General features: G+C 37.3%; 1 protein-coding gene across 1 annotated transcript in view; it reads right to left on the bottom strand.

The window, feature by feature from the left end:
* Hsd17b12 (hydroxysteroid 17-beta dehydrogenase 12) overlaps positions 1 to 25,205 on the bottom strand; it is a 122,569-nt gene that overhangs the window by 76,871 nt on the left and 20,493 nt on the right. Inside the window, exons 2-3 of the mRNA XM_042671103.1 lie at positions 4,082 to 4,128; positions 800 to 875 (exon numbers count right to left, since the gene is read on the bottom strand). Of these exons, the coding sequence (XP_042527037.1) occupies positions 800 to 875; positions 4,082 to 4,128 (123 nt within the window). The remainder of the gene's footprint in view (positions 1 to 799; positions 876 to 4,081; positions 4,129 to 25,205) is intronic.

The following is a 25,205-nucleotide window of genomic DNA, read 5'->3' on the forward strand; positions in this document are numbered from 1 at the left end:
GCTGGAGTACTTACTAAAGCATGTCAGTAGTTTTTCTCCTTTCTATATTGAAGAAAGGGTATATTCATTCATATCACAGAATTTCAAAACTCAACATTGCATTTCATCAAAAGCATCTGTTTTCTGTCTATGAACGTTTACTTCTAGCAACTACTGGTTGCTTTTCTTAAGAATGAATTTCCAAATCCAGGCACTGGTGATTCACACATATAATCAGATGGCTTAAAACTGGAGGATCATGGTCCAAAGCCAGCCAGGGCAGAAAAGTCTGTCAGTTCCCATTTCCAACTAACCAGTAAGAAGCCAGCTAGGTTGGAGGCATGGCTCAAGTGGTAGACTATCAGCCAATTAAGCAAGCCACATGAATGCAAGACACATGAGTTCAAGTCTCAGTACTGGCAAAGAACGAATTTATATACATACATACTTGTATCTCTTTAGGAATTATCAGATATGCCTATAAGTAGGTAAACATGAAGCAGTACAGTCACTGGAAGTATGTTAGTTTACCTCCTATCTCTCCATTATCTAAGACTCATTATTCAAATTCACCCTTCAGTAAAACTACACTGCTTAAAGCACAAGTGAAGCCCTGATCAGTACCATCAAAAGAAATGTATGTCTATTTACATTTGTGTATTTGAAAAATAGTCCATCTTTAAAACATATTATTAACAGTTTGAAAAAGTTTTCTGAAAAGTTTTCTCAAATATGTCAAAGCTAAATATCTGCTTAAAAACATTGGAGTTAGATTAGCCATATTCCATTTGTAATCAACCATGGGACATTGAGAACTTACTTATATCACTGGAAACTTGGTTCAGTTTATCCTGTGATCTGCTGATTAAGACAATCTTCATTCCACGCTTTGCTAACTGAAACAATCAAAATAATCTCAGTCACACTGGTGCATTTAATTTTAAATACAAATTAGATAGATTCTTTGTGAAGAAAATCTGATCAGGTGATAATTAAAATTAAATAAATAAATCCAAGTCTAATGAATAGATGACCCAAAATGAAGTTTTTCACAGAAAGAATGCTCCAAAGATTTATTTCTCTAATCAAGAACGTACACTCAAAGGGTTTAAGAAGGATGGTGACTTTTACTTTTCATTTTCAACTGGTCTATATTGTTTGGGGCTTTTAAATATTAGGTGTCTACTATTAGTAAAATTTAAAACTTATCTTTAAGAGTTTTTGGTATAGACTGGATGCATAAAACAAAGATGAGAGGACTGGGAAAGAAAAAAATGAAGATAAACTGTAAGTAATTCCTAAAAATATAATCCATTTTAAAGCTTTTCTTTGGGCATTATAATTGTGAACAACCAAGGCAAACTAAAGCAATTAAGTAATAAATTAATAAACATTTCCTAGGAGCATCTTCTACCTACATCACCAACAATGTATAAGTTTTATAAAAAATGAAGATTGAGTGTATGTACTTCCTACTCCAAAGACTGTAAATACAGAAGTAGAGAAAAACACACTAACATGCACAAAACTTCTTAGTGAAACTTTCAAGACAATTTATAAATGAGCAATACGTTGAGTGCTATGAACTGTAGTGATTTAGTGAGCTAATATTGCAGTTTTAAATCCTAAAGTCAGCTCATATTAAGTAATGAGTGGCATTGCAAATGAAGCTATGGAAAAATCATCTTTTATAAAAATAACAAAGCCTAGTAATTTGCTTGATTAATCTACTATAAAACCTCCAAAGAATCCATTAGGCCATATTAATTCTGTAAAAAAATTAACAAGGGAGAAAGGGATAGATAAAAACTCTTATTTATAGAAAAAAATCTAACGAGTATAGAATAAAAGATATCATTAGAAAAATTCACCATTTTTAAAACTATGATAATAATTAATCTAGGCAAACATTGTCAATGACTCTTAAAATCATTGGATAAAAGATGGCTGGGTTATTTACAGTCTCAAAGTTTCATCACACATATTCCTTACTAAAGACCTTTTGTAATGGAGACTTATGGTAGATCATATCTTAATAAATTGTTTACATTAGCATAATCAATAATGAAACAAATGGACTTTAAAAGCCTCTTGATAAGATGGACTCAGAAGGATAAATAGCATTTATACAAAAAAAAAAGTTTATCCTCATTAGATGAAGAAACAATCAAATACAAGTTTGTCTGCAAAACAACTGGCTTGGGGTTTTGCAAAAGTGTTGCTGTTATAAGGGGAGGAGGGTAGAGCTCAATGGTAGGACATTCTCTTGCATGCATAAGGACCTGGATTGGATGATCTCAGCACCACAATAGGAGAAAGGGGAAAGGGTGAAGAAGGAGTTGAGGAGATGCTCACTGTAATAAAAGATATAAAGAAACCTTCTAGGTTAAGGAAACTAAGAGATATGCATGACAACAAATGCAATCCAAAATTGTTAACTGAAAAAAAGGAAGTTATAAAGGACATTACTGAACAACTAGGAAACTTGTAAATGGGCTCAACATTACATTAATAGTACTATGCCAAGTTAAAATTTCTTTGTGTGAATACTGTAGTAGGGTTATAAGAGTGAATGTTTTAGTTCTTAGAAGATTTATCCTGAATTAGTTGAAGGTAAATTAATATATACCTATATTTATATATCTATTTAGATATAGATATATACCTATACCTATCTATTGATCTATCTATACACACACACACATATATCCCTAGACAGATAGATCTAAATATACGGATATAGGGTAGAGTTATAGAGATAGATCTATCTATCTATCTATCTATCTAGGGATATAGGGATATAATTATCTACATATACTTATATAGATCTACATATATAGATCTATATATACTATATAGATCTTTATAGCATCTATAAATTTGTATAAATATATAGATACACTTATATATCTACCTAGATATACTTATATCTATTTATATCCCTATAGGTACAAATCTATATATAAAAATATATAATATATACATTTAAATAACCATATATAAATATATAAAAATATATAAATATATATGTCTATATCCCTATAGATAGATATAAATCTATCTGTAATTAAAAAAAATTTTTTTTGAGCAGGTCCTGGTGCTAGAACTTAGCATCTAGGTGTCATCCCTGAGTTTTTGTGCTCAAGGCTAGTACTCTATCACTTGAGCCACAGCTCCACTTGCAGTTTTTTTGGTGGTTAAATGGAGATAAGACTCTCAGACTTTCCTGTTTAGGCTGGCTTTGAACCCCAATTGTTAGATTTCACCCTGTGTACCTAGGATTACAGGTGTGATCCATTGGCACCTGGCAAGGGTATATTACTATAATATACAAATTAGCCAGCCAGATAACCACAATAATGGTAGTGATAATCACAAAGTAAGTTAAAGGTAAGAAAGTGTTAATAGGTCAGTCCAGGAGAAGGGTGGGTGCTGATCAAAATTTGAGATTCTTCAAAATAAAAGGGTCAACAGACAAAAACTGTTCTAAAAACCAAGCCCTTTAGGAACAGTTAGTGAAAAATTCCATGCCTGTGCCAGTATCTTATCAGAATCAGGTAACAGCATAGCTGCCAGCCTGTGTGAAGACTGGTGAGCAGTACACTTGCCTCAAGAGCACTACAACCCAAGTTCCTGCTTGGTACAGTGGTCTGACTTAGTATGCTCTCCCAGCCTTTACAGTACAGGCCTTGAATCCTCTGTCTATATCTGTCACTATCTTTAGTAACCACAATCCCTCTTTGAAAATGGTGCTACAGATTAGCCTAAGAAATGTGACGGACCATAACAATATCTCTGTTGGAAAATAAATTGTTGACTTCTAGAGGTGAGGGTGTCCACACTTAAATGATGTAAGATTAGATTACATTTCTTGCAATTCTAAATAGTCAGCATAGAAAGTTCTGTACTTATTTTGTGCAGATAGTTGCTTTAAAATTTTTTGTTTATGTTCACAAACATGGTTATTTCTGAAAAGACAGAAAGAAAGAACACCTACAGTCCCTGTGGTTTGACTTCCTAAATCAAAATTACTGTAAGTGATTATTCCATATTTGTTCCTAGTTTTTTTGTAACAAAAAGAAAAGTCTTGAAAGTCACCTACCTCTTCGGCATATGATTTTCCAATTCCATCAGTACTGCCTGTGACAACTGAGAAGGGAAAAAAAGAACATTTAGTTAAGGAACTAAGGAAATAGTCATAGTAGAACCCACCAATTATACCAAGAAAATTACTAAGAAAATCTGTGCAATAGTAGAATGTAAAAGAGCCATACCTAGGGCTAGGAATGTACCCCAGTGGTAGAGAACTTCGTGTACCAAATAAATGAGCAAAGCCAGATTTAGGGTTGAAGGCCCATTCCAACAGCTAAAATTAAAGACCGTAATACTAAGTGTTGACAAGAATATAAAGCAACTAGCACTCTCATACATTGCTGGTAAAGGTGCAAATCAATACAGTCATTTTGGAAAAATGATTTGGCCACATGTCTAGAACTAATGACATGTCTTTCCCATGACCAAGTAATTCCCAAGAGATACGAGTGCATTATGTCTACAGAAAGAAAACTATTGATAGCTTCACTTACCCAGAGTAAAGAATACAGGCTTAAATATTAATCTACAGAATAATTGTATACCTCAGTCATAGTCGTAACAATGAAAACTAATGGCAAAAAGCTAACTACTAAATATGCAAAACATGAATCTTTGAAACACTTCATTGAATGAAAAAAAGGATGAAAGCATTTCTTCCCCAGCATCATAAAAAGTATGCAATAATTCCATTAAAAGACGAGGCAAAACTGATCTTTGGGGAACAGAGTCAGAATATTTGTTGGGTGTTAGAGATGACAATGAAGAAAAACTATTGAGGCATAGAAAAATATTCTACATCTTGACTAGGATAGACCTTATCTCTGATAAAAATCATTCACATATATACTTACATATATATTCACTTATGTATATGTTAGAGTAGTCTTTTTTTTTTTTTTTCTTTTGGTCAGTCGTGGGGCTTGAGTTCAGGGCCTAGGGTCTGGGCTCTCTGTCCCTGAACTTTTTGTTCAAGGATAGTGTTCTACCACTTTGAGCCACAGTGCCACTTCTGGTTTTCTGGTGGTTAATTGGAGTTAAGAGTCTCACGTGCTTTTCCTGTACGGGCTGGCTTCAAAACTCAAACTGCAATTCTCAGATCTCAGCCTCCTAAGTAGCTAGGTTTACAGGTGTGAGCCACCAGTGCCCAGCTAATAGGCTAATTTTTTTTTAATTAAGAGACAAATGGAATTTGAATAAGATTTAATTTTCCTTTGGGAAAAGAACTATTCTTCATTAATTGTTTACAATGACATAGAGTCTGTATAAGGACACAAAATAAATGTTTTAAAGGTTTTCAACTTTATCAGTTTACAAAATAAACTGGTTCCCTAGAATTCTTTTTAAAAGTAGCTCCAGTGGGTTTTTTAAATCATTTTTATTCTGCTTGTGAGAAACACTATTCACAGGTTTAAGCCTTTATTGTAGAACCAAGCCAAATGAAATGGAGCATTACATGGAAGTTCCTCCAACCTCACAATCAATGCAATCATGCTTTTCTGTAATTTCACATCCTGACTGTTCTTGGAATTACAAGGTTCCAAATTTTATACTGTCTCCCTCTTACTGATTCACTAATGCTTGACAAGGGAAAGACAAACACATGCCAACTGCTTCCAATTCTCTCTTTTCTTTCAACTTTTTCCCTCCTGCCCTGTTCTTTAATCAAACTTTTCCAGCCACATTGTTCAGATCATTTCAAACAAGAGCCTTTTTCTCCTTCCTCAACTTGTACAAATACTTCACAACAGCCTTAGGCTTTATATCCACTCTCTCTATGTTGATTGTATCACTGTATTTCTCTCAATTTCTCTCTCTCTCCCCCCCCCCCCATGTGTCTTTTGCTGCTGTTGTGTTTGTTTGGCTGCTCATTTGGTTTTGGGTTTTTGAGATGTGGTGTCATTATGTTTCAGGATGACCTGGAACTCTGGATTCTCTTGCCTCACCTCACCTAGATTACAGGCCTGTACAACCACTCCAGGACAATGACATGTCCTTATTATATTTCCATCAGATTGTTGACAGTGCATATGATATGCACAAGATAGTTGCTTGCTAGATACCTGCTGAACTCATGAATGATATTCAACAGTTAGTTTAGTCTTCCATAAAATACTTTTTCGGAGAACCTCCGTGCCTGAGGCACTATAGTTTCTCAAAGGTCTTCTCATTCTCAGTACAGTACTTCATGTACTCCTACACTGACCTACTTACAAAGGCTTTTGTACCTACACTATCCTATTTAAGCCTACCACTGTGGAACAAGAAAATCAGACATGTGATTACAGCATGAACTCATTATAATAGAATTCTTACATCAAGATGCTTAAAATTTCATAACAACAATATGCTCAAGAATTAAACTACAATGAAGTTACAATGTTCTGCATCTAAAATTTTAAGCTGGAATAATTTCAAAATTACATAGGCAAGTCAGGTGTGTGTGTGTATGTGCGTGCGTGTGTGCGTGTACGCGCGTGTGTGCGTGTGTGTGTGTGCACATGTCTGGAGCTTGAAGTCAAAGCCTCACCCTCTTACTCAGCTTTTTCACTCAGGCTGGTGCTCTATCACTTGAGCAACACCTTCACTTACAGCTTTGGCTGGTACACTGGAGATGAGTTTCCTACCCTAGCTGGCTTTAAACCACAATCCTCAGATCTCAGCTTCTTGAGTAACTAGGATTACAAGTGTGAGCCACCAGTGCCCAGCTCTGTTTGGGTGTGGGTTTAAAAGAGCCAACCCCACAATGATCTAAGTCATGTACAAGGCATTAAAGATAAAGCCTACAAAGACCAACTGTATGTCACATCTAGTGCTCTAAAAATTGCCTAATGGGCATTGTCTTCCTTTGCCAGATACTCCAGGTTTAGGAATTTGTATTACACATCATTAACTGAACTAGTAGGTATTATAGATTTGGAATATCTCCCAAAGGCCCAGTCCCTTAGCCATCACACCTCAAAGTCAGTAGAACCTTTAGAAGAGATAGTACACCCTGGGAGGTCTTCAGGTCATTGAAGGCATGCCCCTAAAAGGCACCTTGGCCCCAGTCACTTTCTCTTTATTTGCAATGCCACATTTCCCCCCTTAAGAGGTTCTGCCCTCCCTCCAGAGGGCTAAAACAAAGAGACTACCAAAAGAGTGAGCCAAAATAAATCTTTTCTCTTTTTAAACTAATTATCTCAGGTATTTAAAAAAAAACAAAACAAAAACAAAACAAGGACAGAAAGCTGACTAATACAACCAATCAGAACCATCCAGTAGCCGGGCACCTGTGGCTCACGCCTGTAATCCTAGCTACTCAGGAGGCTGAGATCGAGGATCGTGGTTCAAAGCCAGCCCAGGCAGGAAAGTCCGTGAAACTCTTATCTCCAATAAACCACTAGAAAACCAGAAGTGGCACTGTAGCTCAAATGGTAGAGCACTCACCTTGAGCTGAAGAGCTGAGGGACAGCACTCAGGCCCAGAGTTCAAGCCCCATGACTGACCAAAAAAAAAAAAAAAAAGAACCATCCAGTATGGAGGTATTCATTTTATTCTCTCTTTCCAAGAGTGCTATCAGACCCTGAGTAAGTATCTCTCAGCCAAAGGAAGGTGCTTTGCTGTCCTGGGTGGCACATGTCTGCATAGTGCTCTACGTTGAGGGACACAGGCAAGGCCCTCTTGCCTCACTAGATGTCTGAAGGAGAATCCAAGGTTCAAAGTCATAATGGTTATGACCTCTGCTCCATCTGCCACACAGTGTTACTTCACTCTCTGCTCACTTCTGTTTCCTTATAGGTGTTATCACACAGAGCATTTTCAATATTTTCTCACCCACTTTTACATGTCAATGTCCAAATTTATTTCTTGATGAATATGACCTTTGAGGGAGAGGGGACTACAGAGAACCTGCGGTCAAGCTTCCTTCCTTTGGAACTTGATTTTCTTTATACTAAAATAACACATGTTAGAACAGAGTGGTTTAAAAAGGCTTATATTAGCTGGACAGGATACTGGTGGCTCATATTGATAATCCTACCTAGTCAGGTGTCTGAGATTTAAGAATCATGGTTCAAAGCCAGCCTGGGCAGATAAATTTGGAGAGTCCAATTAACCAATAAATAACCAGAAGTGGAGGTATAGCTAAAGAGGTAGAATGCCAACTATGAGCAACAAAGCAAGAGCACAGTTCCTCAAGATCAAGCCCTAGTGTGTATACACACACACACACACACACACACACACACACATACACACACACACACACAATTTTACACTGAAACACTAGCACTACCACATACTATTCTATTTCTTTCTATCATTCCGAGAAGCTATTACTGTCATCACTCTTTTCCTTGTGTTTTCTCCCATGTTCAGAATCCTATCCATATACTGTTATCTACTACTGGATCAATTTTTTATTGTTTATTGACTTCTTATAGTTGAGGAAAACTTCTACTTCCCTTTTACTTTCCTCATCCTTTCCATTAAGTTCTATCATAATGCGTTCTCAATGGTCTGTGTTTACATAGTGTAATACTGCAAGTCCATTCTGGCTTTAACTATGGAAACTCAGTACTGGGCTGGGATGTAGCTCTGTAGTAAAGCACTTGCTTAGTTTGTGTTGAGTTTGATCTCTGGCACTTGGTTAGCATGCTAGGTTTGATTCCCAACATGACAAAAAGGAAGGAAGGAAGGAAGGAAGGAAGGAGGGAGGGAGGGAGGGAGGGAGGGAAGGAAGGAAGGAAGGAAGGAGGGAGGGAGGGAAGGAAGGAAGGAAGGAAGGAAGGAAGGAAGGAAGGAAGGAAGGAAGGAAGGAAGGAAGGAAGGAAGGAAGGAAGAAGCTCTCATAAGTAAAACTATCCTCAGTTCAGATGCCAAGAAACCAATCAAGTTCAGAGGTCCCAGGCTACCTACACTGGCTACAAAGTTGTGGATTTCTACATACTCTCCTCAAGTTTGATAAGCCACTAGAATGGCTTACACAACTCAGGATAACATCTGATTCGTTTTATTTGTTTATTCATATATTCATTCCAGGCATGGAATCAGAGCAGGCATGTTACCTTTCCAGCAAATGAATGTATACACCAGTCAGAAAGCTCCCCATATCTTCAGTTTCCAAAGTTTTGTATGGGGTTCCAATACAAAGCACTCCATCACTGACAAATGTCAATCTCTAGCTTTCTTCTCCTTCCCACAGGTCCACTCATAGATCTTTTAACAGTAGGCTCAAAGTCTCAACCTCTAATCAGTCTTTCTGACTCCACACCTGAGGCTATCTAAGAAGGTACCACCATGAGTCATCTTACCAACGTAAACTACAGACCTATCTGGAGTAACAAAGACATAAGGATTTAGAATCTCCCACTCAGAGACAAAGGCTAGTCAAATTCATTGTTTTACAATATTTACACTGGATGAATATAAGCATATCATTCACTTTGGAGCCAAAAAGTAGAATATAATTACATTTTATTTCCCAGTCAACTTGGTTTTTCTTGGGCACAAAATTGACTTTTTCTTCTATTTGCATAGTTTTCTTTTAAAATACTTCCTTATCCTCTAACAACCCTCAATATAATCTCCCACAAATCAACCCTATTCTTTTTATTTTTTTCTTTCTTTCTTTAGCAATTACCTTCCTGGAGCCCTTCATTTTGAATCTTGCTCCAATCTGGAATGGTTACTTTCCTGACCTGCTGTACAGCTGTGGTCCAGGACATCATCCTGTGAATTCCCCTGGCTTCTCTCCCAAACTGAAGCAAGCCCTTGTTTTCTAAATTTTATTCTCCTTCAGTATGACAGACCAGATCTGCCAGTAGCTTCCCAAGAATAAATGGAAGTACATTTTTATAAATGTTTGTAAAAATAATGTTTTCTTTAGAATAGCCTTATATTTATGAAGAAGGGGAAGGAGAAGCAGGAGGAGGAGGAGAAGGAGGAACACAAAAAGGAGGAGGAGGAAGAGGAGGAGGAGAAGGAGGAGGAGGAGCAGCAGCAGCAGCAGCAGCAGCAGCAGCAGCAGCAGCAGCAGCAGCAGCAGCAGCTACTTATGGTCCAAGTTGAGTTTCTCTTGCCACTAACATGTTACATTACTATGGAATATTTGGCACAATTCATGAATGATCACTGAGATGACTAACTAAATCCCATATCTTAGTCAGACTTCCTTAGTCATTACTAAATGTCTTTTTTCGGTTCTAGGGTACCATACAGGATAATCATATTATATTTAGCCATCATTGTTGTCTCCTTATGTGGCAAAGTGAGTAAGTTTTCTATTTGTGTATCTTTTTTTAAAGTCTATATTCAAACATCACACATTATAGTTTGACTGGGTATAGAATTCTAAGGAAGTAATTGTAATAAAAAAAATTTAGACAACTCCCAATTATGTTCCAACGCAAGCACTCGAAAGTGCTTCATTCATAGATTTCAGTCCATTTGTAAGTAACCTTTTTTTTTTTTTGTCAATGGGTTTTTAGGATTATTACTCACTCCTAACACTGCAGAGATAATATATCTTTGAGTGGGTGTTTTTCTATTCACTGTTGGCTAGGCACTAATGGGCCTTAAAATTCATGATTTTCAATTCTGGGAATTTTTCTAGGTGGCTTGTTTGTTTTAAATACCATCTTCCTCATACCTATCTTTTTCTTGAATCCTTAGTAATCAGGATTTGAACTTAAAACTTATTTTATTTTTCTACTTTTCTGTATATTTCTCCAATTTTACTTTCTGAATGTTCTATTGAGTTCTTCAGTTTAGGCTCTCAGGTTTTCATCCTGAAAAATGCTTTCTTCCCTATTCTCGTTGCCTGTTTGCCCACCCAGAGCTCGCTCACAAAATCCAAGGTTCATAGTGTAGATTCATTCTCGTCTCTTAACCTAAGGGCATTAATAACAGTAGGTTTACATATTTACATTTTCTTCTTGTTTTCCCTAAGTTCCTCTAGATTGCTTTGATCTGTCTCATCTTGGAGGCATTGAGATGTTGGTAAGAACTCATGGATAGGGTGATTATAAAGTAGCTTTCACTACAGGACAATCAATAGGCAAACCAGCTCTTTAATGAGGAAATCTACAAAAGTCAGCATGTCATTTCTTTGGGACTCTCTTAAGAAACATGCAGTTTCTAGTCTCCTGACTGATGAGCACTTGGGCAGCAAATAAATACTTTGTAGTCTCCTTACTCATCTCTAATCTCTGCCTCCCCTGCCCAACTACTTTCAGTATGTACATTCATTTGGCTAGATAACCAGTCCCATCATGCTCTTTTGAAGTACATGGTATGTCCAATGTCTGTTCTACTCTAGTATCTAAGGAAAATCTTGGTTGCTTGTCAATGGTGGCCACTCCATGAGCACTCTGGTGCTCTGTGAATCAGTGACCACTCCTCTACTACCTAGGTGTAGCTAAGTGCTATGAACGATTTGGAAAAAGACTGCTGAAAGGCAGCTGACTCAGCAGAGATTCCCCTTTTGCCCTTCATCTACCCTGTGCAAAAACGATGGCTGTAGTTCCAGGAGTCTCTTGAACCATAAAGTCACCCTGGAGGGAGAAGTCTCAGGAACCAAGGCCCCTGATGACACCACTGAATTACCATGACATTGTCTTTAATAAACAAATCATTTATTTATTCTTACTTCTCTTCAGTTCATTCTCAAGACTAAGGTCACAGAGATCACTCCCAAGTGCAAATCTGAACATCATTTCCCTGCCTGAAACCTGTCAGTAGCTTACCTTATTCTTCACCACGTTTTCTATGAGCTGACCCTCCCTCTACTGCATTCCTCCTTCCATTTACACTCCAGTTCCTCCAAGGCAACATAACATACTCTCTCTTGACAAATGTAAGAGATGATTAAATCATGAAGGTCTTCCCTCATGCATGGAACTAATTAAAGCCCTTAAAAAAAAAAAAAGCTTCTTACAGAGTATAGCATTCTCTCGGCTATCTTGTTCTCTGTCTTCTGCCATGTGAGGCCACAGAATTCGGGGGACAGAGCATCAAGTCCTTGTCTTGGAAGTGGAGGACACCCTTCATAGGAACAACCCTCTCAACACTGTGAGAAAATAAAACTTCTGGTCTTTAGAAATTACCCAGCATATGGTATTTTGTTATCAGCACAATCAGAAACAATCCCACTAGTATTTTGCTTCCACCTTTGAAGTTCCTATTATCTCCCCCTTGACAACTAAACTAAGGACCTCACAGTACTCTGTATGTACTTCCGGTTCATAGTATTTATCATGGTTTCCCATGGAAGGGTTTGTCTGAGTCACCACAGACAGTCCAACTGCTAGGACAATGACTGGCCAAAAAAAAAAAAAAAAAAAGGAGATAACTAATGAGGTTTTGCTGGATGAATGGATAAGTGAATGAATGAAAGATTAGATTATGAATGAAAAACTATCCTCTTATGACATAACATCATTAACCACTACTTATCTCCTCAGCAGTGGAAAATAACATACAACTCCAATACACTCTTCAACTGCTCTCAACATTGAGTGAGAATCAATGATCTAAATGAGATTTTTCAAGTAAACTGATAGAGAAGTTTTTGTTTATGAGAAACCTCTATATACAAACTTGTTGAAAGGATTCTGTGGATGTCTTTGAAAGAAGTTGATTTTCATGGCTAGAAAGAACCACTTCACTCTAATGTGCTAGGTAATATGAAGTGAGCCAGTCCAAAACAGGATTAAGCAAAGGGGAGATTAACCACTCTGGTTTAGTAAAGGATGCTCAATTGTCCAAACAGCACCCATTCACTGTTCTTGACTTTACAATTAAGATGTGCTTCTTTAATGAACACTGGCTATCCTCAGTATTCATTTTGCTAAGGAGTAAGGAGATAAGGTAGCTCTCAACAGTAGAGAAAAAAGGCATGGGGCTCACCTATTGTATAGTATAGTGTACCTCTCTAATCCACTACAGGATGGCCATGGGTATAACTCAAGTAGAGGAAAAAGAAAAGATTTCTCTAGCCTCACGGATAAATATAATGCCAGGGCCCAAATCTGCAAGCCTTTGAGAAGATGGAAACTGACGACTTTAAAGACTATCCGCAACTTGGCACCCAGAAGTGTCTAGCCTGTTACAGATTATATAAAATACTGGCAACTGACCAGGGCTCCACTTCCAGATTTTATACAGTCAACAAAAATACTTAGCTTGTGTAGGTTATAAATATTCTACTTTTTGTCCTCAACTTGCTAGGAACAGATATTTTTAGTAAGAACCCAATCAACCTTATCAAAACCAAACATCAAAAATAGACTAGAGGAACACTGGAAGCAAACACACTATTTTTAGCTCCTCTGTCTATTCCCTGCCGCTACCCACTAAATTTTTACTGCAGAGCCCATGCATAAGAGCTTAGTTATTCCAAGCAGGTTTCTTCTTGTGACCCTTTTTTTTCCCCCTTGAAGACCTGAATGCAGAAAACACTCGACTGATTAAAGATTAATACTGCTGCAAACCATGACAGCTGCCTTTCCTCTGAGTGCCTGGGGTGGGGGGATAAAAAATGACAGAAAGCTTGCAACAGTATTCCTCTTGGGGATCTGTAACATGGAAAGAAAATTGCTATTTCAATTCCCTTTTGTTGCTAAAAATAGCAGTCTCAATTGATTCAAGCAAACAGTCTACAGGCTTAGCAGTGCTGAATTTAGAAACCACTGAAGTCCCTGAGACCAAATGCTAACATAGCCTAACACATGCCAGCTCATATTTAACAAAGAACAAAGAAGAAAAGCATGCAGGGTGCAAGTTAATAAAACAGCAGCAGCATCCTGCATTTTTATGAAAGAGAAATGGCGCAAGTGATGCAAAAAATTTTTAAAGGCTACAATAGCTTGTTCTCCTAATCATATTTTAATAAAAAATAATTTCCAGAAAAATATAAGCTTAGGAAAAAGCTCAAACATGTGGGTCTTTTCCACACTACCCTATTGTATGTGTTTCTTTCAAGCATTATAGTTTATGGAAAGGAAATACCAGGCTCACAAAGGTCCCAACCCAACATAGACACCCCTGTTTCCTACTCAGTCCTTACAGGCTCCTCACTGAGTTATACTCTCTTATCCTTCACTCTCGCCTTTCTCTTCCCACCCTCTCACTATCCCTTGCCCTATCACCCAACTGATAACCAAACTTAAACCAATAAACAATAAGCATTAAGTATCAAGCACGTGTGGAGTTCACAATAGAGACAAGAAACTGAAAAGGATCCTCTTAAAACACTGGATCTCCTGGGCTGACTTCCAAGCACAGCTGTGTGATTCCTTCTGGTGACCCCATAATGCAAAAATACATGCTGCCTGATTCATCACTTTACTGATTTCTTCATTTACTTCACTTAGTTCTTCATTTAACTGAACCCTTTCCAAATAATGATTCATTTTAGTTAAGGCCACATTCTCTCTACAAATGTAAACCCTCATGTAAAACCTATCAATCCTTACGCCTCCATATGACTTAGTAGATTGAAACTGCCTGACAGTTTTCTTTGGGAATACCCAAAATGTAAAGTGATGGGGGTAAAGAGTAGGTGGGTCCTGAGAGTAGGAATTCTGAATGACAACAAAGAATTACCAATTTTAGTTAAGACAGGTCATAGACACCATATTGGAAAGGTGTAGGCTCTTGCTATTATAGTACAAACACACTATAAGGAGTGGTTCAGAACAAGGTTGATAAAGTCAGAAAGGCTTAAAGCCCAGCTCTGTCCCCTATCAGAGGCTATACGAGACTAGTGATGAGAGTACTACCATTCCATGGAATCACTGTCAAGATTCAATAAAGGAATGATATTAATAGCTCCTACCACACTGGACTGTGAGAACATGCATAGGATAATGTGTATTATGTATTCATCAGGAGACCTGGACACAGTAAATTCTCAATGAATGTTAGCAACTAGACTAGGAATACTAGGAAATGGAAAAGGTATGGTAAGGAAAGGTAAAAACAAACAAAACAAAAAATCACCTCAAGATTTGATATAACTCCCAAAATACAAGCAACAAAAGGAAATGGAAAACCTGGATTCAAAATAATTTTTGTGTATCAAAGGACAGTATCTAGACTGTCAAAAGGTAAGTCACAGAATGGGAAGGGTATCTATAAATCATATTTCTAATAATTGTATAGTATACAGAACATATAAAGAATTCCTGTACTCAACAACCAAAAGAGAAACCACAGTAAAAATTGTCAAAAGACTTGAATAGACCATGTATCCAAATATATGCATGTATCCAAATATAGCTGATAAACACAAGAAAAATGCTCAGTATCATTAAAGAACTTCAAATCAGAAGTATAATGGCAGACTAGGCTGACCAAATTTTCAAAGATGGAAAATAAGGGTTGGTGAAAGAATATGTAAAATGTATTGCCACTAAGAAAATAAATAAATAAGCACTTTGGAAGATCTTCAAAATGAGAAAAGAATTACCTTGTGGCTCAATAATTCCAGAGCTAGGAATACCCTTCATCCTACAAAAACCAAACAAACAAACAAAAAATGGAAAACAGGTATTCAAACAGAAATCTGTGCAAGAATGTTCACAGCAGCACTGCTGAAAACAGCAAAAAGTCAGAAACAACTAAAATGTCATCAGCTGATGAACAAACAAAGTGTATAACATTTCTAAAATGGAATGCTATTCAGTTGTTTTTTAAAAGAAAAGAATAAAAAAGAATAAAGCACTGACACATACTACAATGTAGGCAAACCTTAGGTATCAGCATCATTCTAAGCTAAAGAATCAGACACAAAAGGTCACAGGCTGTATGATTTTCTTGGAACATCAGGAATAGACACATTTATAGTTTAGAAAGAAAGTGATTACTGGTTTCTAGGGGCCAGAGGAGAAAGGAACTGAAGTGATTGTTTTGACAGTGTTTCCTTTGGGAGTGATAAAAATGCCTCATATCTAGATAGGGAGGGTAGATGCACAAAATTGTTAACATAAATCCCAGAACTGTGCAGTTGGAAGTGCTTAGTGGTTAATTTTATGTTTATGTGATGAGAATTTTCCAGATCAAGAAAGGAATTGCTGTTATTCTTACTAAATCTTCCCTTATATTGGAAAGTAAAACCTCAACCAATATATGATTTATAGCTTGGCACCGGCAACTCATACCTGTAATCCTAGCTACTCAGGAGGCTGGGATCTAAGGATCATGGTTCCAAAGCCAGCCCAGGCAGGAAAGTCTATGAGACTCTTATCTCCAATAAACTACAGAAAAAACTAGAAGGGGCTGTGGTTCAAGTGGTAGAGTACTAGCCTTAAGCACAATGAGGCTCAGGGACAGTGCCCAGGCCCTGAGTTCAAGGACCAGGACTGGCAAAAATTAAATAATTTTTTAAAAATTACATCACATTGAGGAACCCAGGGGAAGAAAAGTCCATTTACCTCCATCTCTATTTATTGAGCACATAATGTGTCAAGCACAGAAGCAAACCGTATCCCTTGTAAATCCTCAACACTCTAGGAGGTACAATCAGTATCAGCCCATACAACTCTGAGGGCTGTAATGTAAGACCTTATTACAGTTACTAATGTTACAGATGAAGAAGTAAAACAAGAGGGGTTAAATAACTTGACAATAATATACCATCCTAAATCTAATCACTAGAACATGAATCTACTATACAATGGAAAAATGCCTCATAGACTCAGAACTATCCATAGTAGTCATATTTAGCAATAATGTACTACACATACACAAATACTCTTCCACATTAATCTGATAGTGTTAGTGCAACTTTGTCACTATTCTTTAACTAGTCTTTAAATACCAGCCAAACTTTCTCTCAAATAGAGCACACCAAGGAATCAGCTATACATTGTGCCCACGTCACTTCTCACATTGAGAATATTTTGCACATGCTGGGCAAGCATGGCTTGGGTCACACACCTGAGAATGAGTTTTCTTCACTCCTCATTCCCTGTGGCCACTTTTTAATAACCTGAACTTCTAGGTTTTATGGACTACAACCATGTGTCTGGCTTTTTGGTTTCTAGGATGCCAAAGCCCTAACTAATCTTCCTATTAGGAGTGAGTAAATATTGTTCATGAGTTCAGAATAACTGGAAGTGACAAAAGGAACCCAAGTTCCCTTTTTGTACGGTTCTTAATAGTAATGATTAATTAGCTCATAAAACGTAACAAGAGGGGCTGGGAAGGTGGCTCAGTGGTAGAGCGCTTGCCTTGCATGCTCAAGGCCCTGGGTTCGATTCCTCAGCACCACATAAGCAAAAAGAAAAAAGCCGGAAGTGGCACTGTGGCTCAAGTGGTAGAGCACTAGCCTTGAGCTGAAGAGCTGAGGGACAGTGCCCAGGCCCAGAGTTCAGGCCCCACGACCGGACCCAAAAAAAAAAAAAAAAAAAACGTAACAGGAAAGAAGTTGCTGGTAAAGTTAGGAGCCTCTATCTCTGGTAAGAATTAGATAATCCTAGTTTTACTTATCTTCTTTACATTTAAATGGCAATAGTTCCAATTTGTGTGACTGTCTGACAACATTAACCATAACACTCTATTTCTAAGAAAGAAATTCACATCAGGTAAATGACTATAGGCATAAAGTTACATCAATAAGTCCAAGCCGGATGAATGTTATAACTCAAAATGACAAATATAAGCTGGAGATATGGCTTGAGGGGTGAAGTGCTGAGTTCAAACCCTAATACTGGGGGGAGGGAGCCCTAGCTTTTAATATATCTCATGATAGTGCACATTTAACTAGTAAGTAATAACTAAATATTTCCTTAGCTTATAAGCACTGTATAAATCCTACCTAGTAGGCAAGAAGGACAAAAGTACCTACTATGAAAGTGTCCTTGAAATAACTGCCTCTACAGAAGTCAGTCACACTGAGATCTAACTGACAATTTCAGCACTTAAACTTCTCAATAATCCAAATTTATATACCACAATACATAATACATGCAGATGGTCTAGTGCAGATTATTTGGTTTGCTTAAATATAATACAGTTAAAGACTTTAACCATGTTATTCCACTAATTAGTGGGTAAGTGCTCCAAACACAGAGACTGAAGTTTCTACTCATTCTGTCCCAATAAGAAGGTATTTCTCAAACGGGCACTGGTGGCTCATGCCTATAATCCTAGCTACTCAGGAGGCTGAGATCTGAGGATCACACTTCCAAAGCAGCTTGGGCAGGAAAAAGTCCATGAGACACTTATCCCTAATTAAACACCAAATGCCAAAAGTAGAGCTATGGCTCAAGTGGTAGAAGACTAAAAAAAGCTCAAAGACAGCACTCAGCCCTGAGTTCAAGCCCCAGGACCAGCACATACACACAAAAGATGGAGGATCTGAGGTTCAAAGCAAGCCTGGGAAGGAAAGCCCAAAAGACTCTTACATCCAACTATCAAAAAAGCCAGAAGACAAGCTGTAGCTCAAGCCTTCCAGAAATGACACAAAAGAAAAAAAAAGAAACAAAAAGTCAAATGTACTCTTATACTTGTGGAGAAATTGGGGTCCACTGTCCACACTGTACACTTAGTTCCTAGCCCAGGTCTCTCAACCTAAATCTGGGCCAAACATAGAAAAGAAGGTCTGAAGACCAAAATGGATAAAAGGGTGGAAAGAACTATTGTGGTTTTGTTGCTATTTTACCATAACACCAAGTACTTGGGAAAACAGAGCTATAGGCTCAACACTAAAAGGTAGTGGTTTTTGTTCTGGTTTTTTATCAACAAAATTCTTCACATTCATGAATTGTCTACTGTGCAAAAGATTCCAATAGATGCAAAGTTTATATAAAATCCCTCTCGACTGGCTCTTCCTTGGAAAATTCTAAACTCAGGTTTTACTTAAATAGAACAGAGCCATTTTTGGAGTTAGCTGATGGTACATATAAGAATATTTCTTGTTTAAAATAACAAAGGTTGCTGTAATATTTTACACTGAGTGCTGTCTGGTGGAATCTACTTACTCCTCTGACAAAGGCTACTCAGTGTAAAAAGATCACCAAGGCCACATTTGGCTTTCTCAGGCCTCTCAGACCTATAGCAGGCCTCACTCCTTTTTCCCATATGATATCTGACTACACAACTGTCCCCTTTGCTAAGAACAAGTGTGACAATGTAACATGTCATCGTTAATATAAAGCCTATTTAACTCTACCTTTCATGTAATAACTGTGGTCTCATACTGATATACTGTGTAAATTAAAATCTGTTCTAATCAGTATGCAAAGCAAACTTCCTGGAAGCCTTCAGCATCTTTTTGGAATGTAAACATCATCTTCCCAACCCACACACACTTCAGTTATTTTTATAGATTTCATTTTCCTGTACCAGAGAATGGACCACACCTGTATTCTGGTAGTCTGGCAGCTTATAACTTAGAATACAACATGCTCACAAACCCAGAGAGAAATTTTAATGGGCAGGATGTGTCATAACATTTGACTTAGAAGGACTATTCAGATATTAACTAAACTTACTTCATCTTGAGAATTTGTTCCATTTAAAGGCCAGTACTATCCAGGCACCAGTGGCTCACACCTGTAATCCTATTTTCTCAGGAGACTGAGATCTGAGGATCAAGATTCAAAGCCAGCCTGGGCAGAAAAGTCCCTGGGAGATTCTTATCCCCAATTAACTACTCAAAACAAACAAACAAAACAAAAAAACAGCAAAAGTGGTGCTGTGGCTCAAGTGGTAGAGTGCTAGCCTTGAGTACAAAGAGGCTCAGGGACAGCACCCAGGCTGAGTTCAAGCCCCACAATTGACCAAAAAAAAAAAAAAAAAAGATAAAGACAGAGCTAAACCTGGGAAATTTCTTTTTCATAAGCTTACCATGAAATAAAAACAAAACGGCAAGCAGGCATCTGTTAAGTAGGCTTGATAGCTTCACCTGAGGAAACCCATCTGTAAAACAGGACAGAACTCTGGACTGAAACTCATTGGAAGTTAAATCTCAGAGTTGTGGAAATCAGGAGTTTCAGTATGAGACATCTCAAGTTCAAGACATACCCTCAATGTCTCCTGTCTTCCTTGCTTAAGGTTCAGGGTAACCCCACTACATTCCTTTAGCACAACTCAAACCCACTTTATCCCCTGGACTATGAAATGGATGTTGTTCTTCCACTGTTTCTTATTGTTCTTAAAAGACATATAACCCTGATCCAAATTACTTAACACTTGAATTCATTCAGTAGTACTTAAACTTAAATTGGCCTACCAGTACAAAGCTTTCTATCAGGCTCACCTAAAATAGCAATAACAACATTTTCATGAACGTTTTTCCTTTTGCCTAATTATAATGTAGGCTTCATAAGGATAAGCAGTTATACCTTCTAAAATAGCAATAACAACATATCCATGAACGTTTTTCCTTTTGCCTAATTATAATGTAGGCTTCATAAGGATAAGCAGTTATAGTTTATCAATGGATGACTCTTCTGTGAAGGCACAGAATAGTACCAGGTAGCTAGTAGATGATCCGCAAATACTGTTCAGAGTTTTGTGTGCTGGTATACACCTATAATCCAAGCACTCCAGAAGCTGAGGCAGGAGAATGGTGAGTTATTGGCTAGTTTAGGCTACATAGTGAGTTCTAGGTTCACCTGGGCTACTAAGAGTGGAAAAAATAAAGAAAAATTCTTGAATGATGAATATGCAACCTGGCCTACCCCAGACTTCTCTGTTAGATTGCTAAATCCTTACCTATTCAACCCACCTATACTGTTATTGGTGTTTCTGACTCTTAAAACATTTCAGAAGAATCACAGCATCATTGTTATTACTGTCATTATGAATGACCTAGCATTTATGGTGTGCTTACTGTGTTTCTATGCATTATACTAGGTTGTTTCTTGATAGTATAACTCAACCATTTTAGCATATTGCTAAATAGGGATCATCTTTTTACATCTCAACAATAGTTTCTAAGGTATACACCAATTTTATAAATGAAGAAGCCAGAATTCAGAAAAGCCAAACAACTCATCCAAGGTAAGTAACACAGCTAGAACATGATTAGCGTAAGTTATAAATCTAAATTTTTGCCTCCAGTACATGGAACCTAACTGTGTGTGTGTGTGTGTGTGTGTGTGTGTGTGTGTGTGTGTGTGTGTGTGTGTGTGTGTGTGTGTGTGTGTGTGTGTGTGTGTGTGTGTGTGTGTGTGTGTGTGTGTGTGTGTGTGTGTGTAATATCCATACATAAGTCTCTTCTTAAAAGTACCTGCAAGCTCAACAAGTCAGGAATACTGTTCTCCAAGCTGTGGTAGCCACCAAAGTGATTAATGCCTGAGTCACTAAGTAGCTATTCAGTAAATAAGTGTTACAGACATAGGCAAGTGGATCTGTATTGTGATTTTGACATCTAAGCTTTTTATAAAAACAAGATACGAACTGATGTTACATTAAATTAACTTATAAATACTGTATTTAAAAGTATGTGCCCCTCATTTTCTCTTGATTGCAGCATTGTTCCATTTGCCAATCAAGCATCTGGAATCTAAAAACTGGTCTTTGCTATGATCTGAATGTCTGTGTTTCCCTAAAGTTAAAATTCGCTTTTGGGAAGTGATTAGGTCATTAAGTCCTCATGAGTGAAGTAGTAGCTCATTCAAGGGTGAGAGGGCTCATTTTCTCTTCTATGACATGAAAACACATCAAGGAGGTATCCTCTATGAGGCAGGAAGCAGACCAAAAAGGCATCCTTGTATGAACCAGGAAGCAGACCCTGACTTGACACCAAATCTGCCAGTACCGACTTCATAGCCTTCAGAACTATGAAGAATCAAATCTGCATATTTATAAGCTGCACATTTTATAGCATTTCGTTACAGCCACACAAATGGAATTAAATCAGATTTATTTTCAACTTTTTGCCATCCATGGGAACCCCTTGACTCTTAGGCAGTTATCTTCCATGTACAGTAATGCTAATCCCTTGTGCATGAGACAAGTAAACAAATGAACATGCACATAAATACATAAAGCAACATTTTTGGAGAAAGCACTCAAAAACTCAATGTATCCATGAGAAGGGGCTCCCAAATATACACATTTCTTTTCTCAGCCTTCAATTCAGCCACCTACAGCAACCTTTTGCATTAGACAGAGATGCGTAAGCAGCTGCAGGTAGATGAATGAACTGTGTGATGCTGAAAATCTGTGAATTGAAGTACCCAATGATGAACTGAAATAAGAAAAAAAAATCTCCTCAAACAGTTATATGAACAAATCAAAGGGAAAAGGAGTTGGAGGAAAAAATAAGACAAAAGAACAAGATCTGGTCTGTGTGACACATTTATAAAATTGATTGCCTGTCAGTAAGATACTGATGAATATTTTCACAGGATAAAAATGGCAACCCAGATCTAAAAATAAACTACTGTGCTGCAGACCTGTCTGGTTCAGCTACACCACTAGAATACAAACACCCTCAACTCACCAGTACATTCTGACTCAAGGCTTCACAAAAAAGGGAAAATGGATTTATTTTTAGCAAGGTAAGACATTTCAAATGATCTAAAACCAGTTGGTCTTCTACATAATATACATTGAATGGAAGTTTTAAATGATCTTCATTTTTGAAAAAGGTAAAATGGTGATAGCAATAAACCATTAACTCACCTTTTACAAAAGATGATTTTCTCCCAACCCCATTATAATAATAGAGTGGTATTATAACTACCTCATAATATCCTAAAATAGAAATTTAAAAATAAAATTACAAGTTATTTCTAAGCCATGCAAATTTCTAAGCCATGCTAAATTAAATGGCATATCTACTCAAAATACTACCTCCACAGAACATTGGACGTGGGGCTGGGGTAAAGGGAGATCTAGTATCTCATTCTGCCCTCAAACTTAGAATGAAAGCTAGCTAACAGCTCTTAGCTAAAATCCAGAAGTAAACTTCCTGCCCTTCACAAGCAGCACTCTCATTCATCAAATCCATTCACCTTTTTCAATAAAACCATGCCTTATAGGGTTATGTTCTTAGTTGTTCTGTTCTTAGCTAAATGGTGATTTCAACCCTAAAAGTGACAATGTTCTGTCTTCAGAGACCTCCGTGACCACCTATAAAATATTCCCCATTCCACTACCCACACACGTTACTTTCTGTCCCAGATTCTAACTTTATTACATGTCCACCTGTAATTATATTTACTTGTTTAGTTCATTACTGTCCATCTTCCTCTGCTTCACTGTAAGCTCTTCTGACTTAGTATTGTATCACCTCAAAAGCTAATATATAAGCTGGGTGAAGTGGCTCCCACCTATAATCCTAGCTACACAGGAGTTTGGAGACTTAAAGATTGCAAGTTTGAAGCCAGCCCAGGCAGGAAAGTCCATGAGATTCTTAACTCCAATTAACCACCAAAAAACCGAAGAATTCTGAGTTCAAGCCCCATGACCAGCACAAACATACACATAAAGCACTAATATGTAATGAATCACCTACAGCACAGAGTGCAAAGAAAAACAAAATAACAAAAATCCATGGGATCCAGATAAGCAAATGAAAGTGAAAAAACTAGGCAATTTCTAGCTGATATGTCAATACAGGCCCAAATAACAACTTGCTATCTTTCAAAAGGACAGATACACAACCTTCTGGGAGAAATCTTCTAGCTTAATGTTGAAATTTTTACTGTGTTTTTCAATAAAACAAAATTCTGTATAAACCAAATAAACCATATCTGGGAGAAAGATATATAAGAGCCATCACTAATTAATTTCTCAGATTGAAATCTCTAAAGTTTGTACTATTTGGTATAATAAATTATCCTAAAGATGACTTAACAACCCCCTACCATTCCACACTCTCTTCTGCATTCTGAATTTGCCATTCCTGCCAAAGATGGAGTCTATTTTCCTTTCCTTGACCATGTGACTTACTTTAACAAATGATGTTGTGTTCTTCCTGTATCCACATAAGGGATTCTAGCCAAAAGTATTGAATGGTTCACATATGTGGACCATCTTAGGTCTTCAGATCATGGCCAAACTCCTAAGAGCAGCAGTAAACTCCAGACAAGGAAGGTAATATCTTAGAATCTTCCTGTTCTAGCAAAACCATCTTAGCTGATCCTATATGGGACAGAGGTGAGATACCCTTGTGAACCCTACTCAAATTCTTGACCCACAGAATTGTAATGAAATGAGCATTTAAAAAAGGAAATTTAGCAAAGGCCAGAAGAGCCTCAAGAAAACTGAAGGAGAAAGAACAACTTATGTTAAATAGTTGTGAAGTATTTGGCAAGACTATTATAAGATAAAATATTTATCTAACTTGTGTTATTTCCAGATAGAATACTACAAGTGCCAATTGGCTTCTTTTACTGTATATAATATGAGAAAGAAAAAATTAAATAAGGGCTCTATTTTTAAGTAAAATTGAGAGGAAGAACTGTCTCTCCAATTGGCAAAGATCATCAAATTAACAAACAGCTTCTTGGTGGACACCAGTGGCTCATGACTATAATTCTAGCTACTCAGAAGGCTGAGATCTAAGGATCATGGTTCAATGCCAGCCCAGGCAGGAAAGTCTGTGAGACTCTTATCACCAGCTAACCAATCAGAAAACCAGAAGTGGCATTGTGGCTCAAAGTGGTAGAACGCTAGCCTTGAGTCAAAGAGCTCAGAGACAGCATGTAGGCCCAGAGTTCAAGTCCCACAACCAACTAAAAAAAGAAAAAGAAAAAAAAATTGCTCTCAAGTAAATATCAAAGTAAGAATTTATCCACAGGTCTTTTGTTGAGGCCTCAAAAATATTTAAGGTACTGCCAAGTAGAACATTCTCACTAATACAAAGGGGCTTCTAAAAAAATCTCAGGACCTTGTCACAGAAGAATCTAAAATATGCAAAGTAAAGACAAATCTGCCTCAGAAAGGAAGTTCAGAGGAGACTTCTCAGACATGAAATCAACTCCCAATAAAATTCACAGAACACTCTCAAAGTTTTTAGAAAAACTGTAGTACTGAAAGTACTGCTGGCTTAGAGTAAGAGAGAGAAACAGGTCAAGATGATTAAAACAAAAACAAAATCAAAAACTTATATGGTTACCTAACTTCATACGACTAGAAAGCAGGTTGGGAAGACTGCGTGTCTATGAATGCACCTTTTTAAGAACAAGAGA

This window comes from Dipodomys spectabilis, unplaced genomic scaffold (genome assembly GCF_019054845.1).
Source record: "Dipodomys spectabilis isolate Male_0828 unplaced genomic scaffold, ASM1905484v1 ptg000599l, whole genome shotgun sequence".
NCBI classification, from domain to species: Eukaryota; Metazoa; Chordata; class Mammalia; order Rodentia; family Heteromyidae; genus Dipodomys; species Dipodomys spectabilis.